Source organism: Delphinus delphis, chromosome 3 (genome assembly GCF_949987515.2).
Source record: "Delphinus delphis chromosome 3, mDelDel1.2, whole genome shotgun sequence".
NCBI classification, from domain to species: Eukaryota; Metazoa; Chordata; class Mammalia; order Artiodactyla; family Delphinidae; genus Delphinus; species Delphinus delphis.
In genome coordinates, this window is record NC_082685.1 from 149,100,320 (window position 1) to 149,108,324 (window position 8,005).

Below are 8,005 nucleotides of genomic sequence, written 5' to 3' on the forward strand. Positions count from 1 at the left end.
GTTGGTGGGAATGTAAACTGATACAGGCACTATGGAGAACAGTATGGAGGCTCCTTTAAAAACTAAAAACATAACTACCATACGACCCAGCAATCCCACTACTGGGCATATACCCTGAGAAAACCAAGATTCAAAAAGAATCATGTACCAAAATGTTCATTGCAGCACTATTTACAATAGCCAGGACTTGGAAGCAACCTAAGTGTCCATCATTGGATGAATGGATAAAGAAGATGTGGCACATATATACAATGGAAGATTACTCAGCCATAAAAAGAAGCAAAATTGAGTTATTTGTAGTGAGGTGGAAGGACCCAGAGTTTGTCATACAGAGTGAAAAAGTCAGAAAGAAAAAAAGTAATACCGTATGCTAACACATATATTTGGAATCTCAAAAAAAAAAAAAAGTTCTGAGGAACCTAGGGTCAGGACAGGAATAGAGATGCAGATGTAGAGAATGGACTTGAGGACACAGGGAGGGGGAAGGGTAAGCTGGGACGAAGTGAGATAGTGGCATGGACATATATACACTACCAAATGTAAAATAGATAGCTAGTGGGAAGCAGCCGCATGGCACAGGGAGATCAGCTGGGTGCTTTGTGACCACCTAGGGAGATGGGACACCGAGGTTGGGAGGGAGACGCAAGAGGAAGGGGATATGGGGAAATATGTACACATGTAGCCGATTCATTTTGTTATACAGCAGAAACTAACACACCATTGTAAAGCAATTATACTCCAATAATGATATTTAAAAAATAAAAAACAAATCCAAAACAATTAACAAAATTGCAGTAGGAACATATATATTGATAGTACCTTAAATGTAAGTGGACTGAGTGCTTCAACCAGGAAACACAGACTGGATGAATGGATACAAAAATAGAACCTGTATATATGCTGCCTACAAGAGACTCACTTCAGATCTAAAAACACATACAGAAAATGAGGGGATGGAAAAAGTTATTTGATGCACATGGAAAGCAAAAAAAAGCCAGAGTAGCAATACTTTTATTAGACAAAATAGACTTTAAAATAAAGAATGTTATAAGAGACAAAGAAGGATACGACATAATGATCAAAGGATCAATCCAAGAAGAAGAGATAACAATTATAAATATATATGCAACAATCATAGAAGCACCTGAATATATAAGGCAAATGTTAACAGACATAAGAGGGGAAACTGACAGTAACACAATAAATAGTGGAGGATTTTAACACTCCATTTACATCAATGGACAGATCATCCAGACAGAAAATCAATAAGGAAACACAGGCCTTAAATGACACATTTGCCCAGATGGATTTAATTGATATTTATAAAGCAGTTCATCTGAATGCCGCAGAATACACATTCTTTTCAAGTGTACATGGAACATTCTCCACGATAGATCTCATGCTGGGCCACAAAATAAGGCTCTGGAAATTTAGGAAAACTAAAATCATATCAAGCATCTTTTCCGACCACAATGCCGTGAGATTAGAAATCAACTACAAGAAAAAAAAAACTGCAAAATAATACAAATATGTGGAGGCTAAACAATATGCCACCAATGGATCACTGAAGAAATCAAAAAGAATGGTGAAAAGATGAAAGCATTTCCTCTAAGATCAGGGACAGGACAAGGATGTCTGCTTTTGCCAGTTTTACTCAACATAGTTTTGAAAGCCTAGCCACAACAATCAGAGCAGAAAAAGAAATAAAAGAAGACTGGAATAGACATTTTTCCAAAGAAGATATACAGATGGCCAACAGGCACATGAAAAGATGCTCAACATCGGCCTGACGGCAGAGTCCCGAGCCGTCTGGGGCTGGCCCCGTCGGGCAAGCGGGGGGGTGCGCCTTTGTGAAGTACTCCTCCCACGCCGAGGCGCAAGCCGCCATCAACGCTCTGCACGGCAGCCAGACCATGCCGGGAGCCTCATCCAGTCTGGTGGTCAAGTTCGCCGACACCGACAAGGAGCGCACAATGCGGCGAATGCAGCAGATGGCTGGCCAAATGGGCATGTTCAACCCCATGGCCATCCCGTTCGGGGCCTACGGTGCCTACGCACAGGCAATGCAGCAGCAAGCGGCACTAATGGCGTCAGTCGCACAGGGTGGTTACCTGAACCCCATGGCTGCCTTCGCCGCCGCCCAGATGCAGCAGATGGCGGCCCTCAACATGAATGGCCTGGCGGCCGCACCCATGACCCCAACCTCAGGTGGCAGCACCCCTCCGGGCATCACTGCACCAGCCGTGCCTAGCATCCCGTCCCCCATTGGGGTGAACGGCTTCACTGGCCTCCCCCCACAGGCCAATGGGCAACCTGCTGCAGAAGCTGTGTTTGCCAATGGCATTCACCCCTACCCAGCGCAGAGCCCCACCGCCGCGGACCCCCTGCAGCAGGCCTACGCCGGAGTGCAGCAGTATGCTGGGGCAGGCTGGGGCAAGCGGTGTGTCTGGTGGGGCCTGGTCCCCAGGGGGGCGGCTGGGAGGCCGCCGCTGATCATCTCTATCTGTCATTCCTTTAGCTATTTAGGGACCAAAGGACCAAACTTTTTATTGCAGATGTGTAGCTCTAGGTCAAATAGAGGGGGAACGGAGGAGAACCTCCTTCCTGCCTCATGGCTGTTCTTGAAACAGCTTAGAGCGATTCTATGAAAAAATGTAATTAAAAAAAAAAAACACAAAAAAACAAAAAAAAGAAAAATAATGCTTCAATGCTTTTAAAACAGCAAGATAATAGTTCTTTGATACTTTGAGAGGCGCTTTGATTACTGTCATTCAAGTCTATGACACTTTCCTATGGTTTTCTGTATTATATGTTTGGATGGAGCTGTTAAGACGAACAAATTGGTGGATATTCGGGGAAAGTAACAAAATATGAAAACTCGTCAACCGTGAAGTGTGAGAAAAGTAGGGGAAAACAAGGGACTGACGAGGCAAGATAATTGTTGTGAAAAGTCTGTAAATGCTTCTAACTCTTCCCCCTCTTAAAATCATAATAGTTGTACAGAATTTTAAAAAGGAGAAGTTTAAAATACCTATATAATAGAAGAAAAATTAGAGGAAAGCAAAAAAAAAAAAAAAAACAAACCTATAGAAGTTAGCGTTACTGCTAAAATCCCAGATGTTGTAGGACTGTACTTTTGTAGAGTTTAGACTGAGCATCAATCCCTTCTCCCCGCGAGTGCTGTTGGATGCCATTGACCCCGAGGGCCAGGCCGGACCCGCCCACACCTGTGGGCCCCTGGCTGCCCACCTCCGGTGGAGGCCGCGCCTCTGGCAGGAAGGCCCACCGCCGCCTCCGCCCTCGCCTCGCTTCGCTCCGGGAGCTGCGCGCGCTCGCCCGCTCTCCGCAAGCCCTCGACACCTCTGCTTCACTCGCCTTCCATGCTTGCTCCAGAGACTTTCCGGGCAAGGGAGACCTGGGAACTTTCATCTTAAAACAACTAAACAACACACACACACAAAAACCTTAAACAAGAGAGAGAAAAAAAAAAAAAAAAACAATCTTTGAAGAATTTCTGAAACTGTTTACAAGGAATTTTGAAAAACAGGGATGTTTAAATGATGCCGGCTCTGTTTTTCTGTAAATAAATTTGCATATTTTGTAGGACTTTTAATTGTAATGATAGAGAAAAAAAAACAAGGAAAACTATTTAATGAAAGCACGATATTTATCTTTGGTAAATGACTTTAGAGCAGTTAAAAAAGACATTGCTTAAAAAAACTCAGAATCAGAAAAAAACACTGAATTATTTAAGAACACATGTATTTTAAAGTATAACATATTTATTATAATTTATTTGCACCGTTGGGAGGACTTGCTTTGGCTTTCCGCCTTGACGCCCTCCTCACTGATGTCCTGTTCATCTGGAGGCTGGGGGGCCCTCGGACCTACCATGTTTTTTTCTTTTTTGCTTTAGAAGAACATCTATCTGGTTCCTCTCAGGCCTTCTGCCTTTCCTTTCTTTCTATTTTGTTGGTTAATTATTATTTTTAAAATTTTCTTTTTCTTGGCTCCTTTTAGGATGTCCAGATGTTGTAAAAAAAAAAAATGAAAAAAACAAAACAGCTGCAGTTCAGTACAACTGCTCTTTTCACACTCAACTCCCTAAAACTCCTTGTAACCTTCTGTAACTATTGGATGACGCTTTCTCCAGCTTAGCCCTAAATAAAGCACAGTTTAAAAAAAAAAAAAAAAAAAAAAAAGAAAAGATGCTCAACATCATTAATCATCAAAGAAATGCAAATCAAAACCATAGTGAGGTATCAGCTCACACCTGTCAGAATGTCTATCAATAAAAGGACCACAAATAACAAATGTTGGCGAGGATATGGAGAAAAGGGAATCCTTGACACTGTTGGTGGGAATGTAAATTGGTACAGCCACTATTGAAGACAGTATGGAAATTTCTCAGAAAACTCAAAATATAACTACCATATGACTCAGCAATTCCACTACTGGGTATTTATAAAAAAAAAAACCAAAAAACAAAAAACCTTGAAAACATTAATTCAAAAAGATACTTATATATATATATATATATAAAACCTCTTCCACTTATACACACACACACACACACACACACACACACACACACACACACACACACATAATGGAATACTACCTTCCAGGCCATGAGTGATACAACTTGGCCAGTATTCTTTAACAAAGAGAAACTCTAATCTGAGATAAATTTCCAGAGATAATTTAGACAAAAGTGACCTTCACCAGACATTATCAGAAAACTACTAGAGCTCATCAAAGAATTCAGTGAAGTTGCTGTATCCAAAACTAATATACTGAAATCTGTTGCATTCCTGTACACTAACAACAAAAGATCAGAAAGAGAAATTAAGGAAACAGTCCATTTACCATAACATCAAAAAAATAAAATACCTTGGAATAAACCTACCTAAGGAGACAAAAGACCTGTACTCTAAGAACTATAAGATGCTGATTAAAGAAATTGAAGAGGACACAAACAGATGGAAATATATACTCTGTTCTTGGATTGGAAGAATAATATTGTTAAAATGACCATACTACCTAAGGCAATCTACAGATTCAATGCAATACCTATCACATTACTAATAGCATTTTCCACAGAATTAAAACAAATTTTTTTTTAATTTTTCAATTGTAAATCTTATGAAATTTGGATGTAGACCAAGTGTTCCCAATAAAAATTTAGCATACAAATTGAGATGTATTATAAGTGTACAATACACTTAAAAGATTTGGATTTGAAAGATTTGATAAGATAAATTTGTATGAAGACACAAAAGACCCTGAATAACCAAAACAATTTTGAGAAAGAAGAATGGAACTGGAGGTATCACACTCCCTAACTTCAGAGCATACTACAAAGCTACAGATATCCTAACAGTATGGTACTGGCACAAAGACAGAAATATAGATCAATGGGATAGGATAGAAATCCCAGAAATAAACCCACACTTATGGTCAATTAATCTATGAAAATGAAGGCAAGAATATACCATGGAGAAAAGACAGTGTCTTCAATAAGTGGTGATTGGAAAACTGGACAGCTACACGTAAAAAATGAAATTAGAACATTCTCTAACACCATATACAAAAATAAACTGCAAATGGATTAAAGACCTAGATGTAAGACCAGATGCTATAAAACTCTTAGAGGAAAACATAGGCAGAACACTCTTTGACATATATCACAGCAATATTTTTTTTGAATCCATCTCCTAGAGTAATGGAAATAAAAAAAAATAAACATATGGGACATAATTAAACTAAAAAGCTTTTGCACAACAAAGGAAACCATAAGCAAAATGAAAACACAACATACAGATTGGGAGAAAATATTTGCAAACAATGTTACCAATAAGGTATTAATTTCCAAAATATGCAAACAGCTCATAGAGCTCAATACCAAACAAAACAAAACAACCCAATCAAGAAATGGGAATAAAACCTAAATAGACATTTCTCCAAAGAAGACATACAGATAGCCAACAGGCACATGAAAGAAAAGAAGCTCAACATTGTTAATTATTAAAGAAATGCAAACCAAAACTACAATGAGGTATCACCTCACACCAGCCAGAATGGCCATCATAAAAATGTCTACAAATAATACATGCTGTAGAGGATGTGGAGAAAAAGGAACCCTCCTGCACTGTTGGTGGTAATGTAAATTGGTGCAGTCACTACAGTGAACAGTATAGAGGTTCCTTAAAAAACTAAAAATAGAGTTACCATATGATCCAACTATCCCACTCTTGGGCATATATCTGGAAAAAACTCTAACTCAAAAAGATACGTGCATCCCAATGATCACAGCAGCACTATTTACAATAGCCGAGACGTGGAAGCAATCTAAATACCCATCAACAGATGAATGGATAAAGAAGAGGTGGTATGATATTGCTTACATGTGGAATCTAAAAAATGACACAAATTAACTTATTTACAAAAGAGAAATAAACTCACAGATATAGAAAACAAACTTATGGTTACCAAAGGGGAAAGGGCAGTGAGGGATAAATCAGAAGTTTGGGATTAACATATACATGCTACTATATACAAAATAGATATCCAAAAGGATCTACTGAATATAGCACAGGTAACTCTACTCAATACTCTGTAATGACCTATATGGGAAAATAATATTTTTAAAAATGTGGTTATATGTATATGTATAACTGAATCACTTTGCTGTACACCTGAAACTAACACAACATTGTAAATCAACTATATTCCAATTAAAAAAATAATCTGAAAAGAACATATATATAAGAACACACACATATATATGTAAAACTGAACCACTTTGTTGTACACCTGAAATTAACACATTGTAAATCAACTATACTTTAAAAAACATATGTAAAATTTGTGAACTTTTCCTATATTTTAGGAGCTATGCATTCTATTGAACCTATTAGTAAGGAAGCTTTGAAAGTGAAGATTTGTATGCATGCATGCATGCATACATTTACATGCTTCTTTACTGAAGAGTTCTTTTGTGCAAGTTACTTCCTCTCTATAGGTAGAAACAGAAACTCACCATGGCTCAGATACCTCTTATTTTATTAAGAATCAGTTGACATATATACACTGATATGTATAAAATGGATAGCTAATAAGAACCTGCTGTATAAAAAAATAAATGAAATAAAATTCAAAAATTTAAAAAAATGACAAAAAAAGAATCAATTGAAAAAACTACTAAATCATCTACATATGATGAAAGCTTGGCACTCATTCAAAAGGGGAATTTTTTTGCTATTTATTTATTTGTATTGAGATATAATTGACATATTATACTGGTTTCAGGTGTACAACATAATAATTCAATATTTTTATTTATTGCAAAATGATCACCACAACAAGTCTAGTTAACGGGGAAACTTTTTGTCTTAACATTCTTTTCAGTTGTCATTCTTTGTTTTACTTTTTTTTCCCCTAAGACATTATTTTTTGTTTTGGCAAAATGTCATTCTCCTCAAACACCTTGATTTTTATAGCTCCAGGAGACTATGAAAGGAAAGTTTCATTTATTAGGTTCTTGTGAGCCTTGTTTTAAATTTGACAGTGTCTTAGAAAAACAGAAATGATGATGGTAGAAACATGGCCCAGGATTATTTGGAAGCAAGAAGAAACACATTGAGAGATTGATTTTGGCTAGAGTTTACAGCTTCAAGAAAGAAAATATAGATTTCACCACAAGCTTGGCATATGGAATTTTAAGCAAAGGTACTTAATATTAAGCAATTTGCTACATTATTTGTATCCCAAACTAGATTTATAGATATTGGGAGGAATATAAGCTTTTAGAGGACACAAACTATGAAATATACATTATTAAGTCAACAAATGAGTATGTTGAATTAAAAGCTAACATAGTCTAGGAAAAGACAAGATTCTATAAAGATTAGATGTAGAAATAAACACAAGGGAATTAATATTGTTATCTGGTCAGAGGAAGATGCAAAATGTACTTAGATATCACTTTAGTGTGAGTTATTTT

The 8,005-nt window shown here is 37.4% G+C and overlaps 1 protein-coding gene across 1 annotated transcript; it reads left to right on the forward strand.

The window, feature by feature from the left end:
- The first annotated feature begins 1,843 nt into the window (after positions 1-1,843).
- Positions 1,844-2,648, forward strand: LOC132422488 (CUGBP Elav-like family member 4). Its single transcript, XM_060007201.2, has one exon. It carries the CDS (start codon positions 1,914-1,916, stop codon positions 2,646-2,648), a length of 735 nt encoding a protein of 244 aa, XP_059863184.2. The 5' UTR covers positions 1,844-1,913.
- Positions 2,649-8,005: the final 5,357 nt, after the last annotated feature.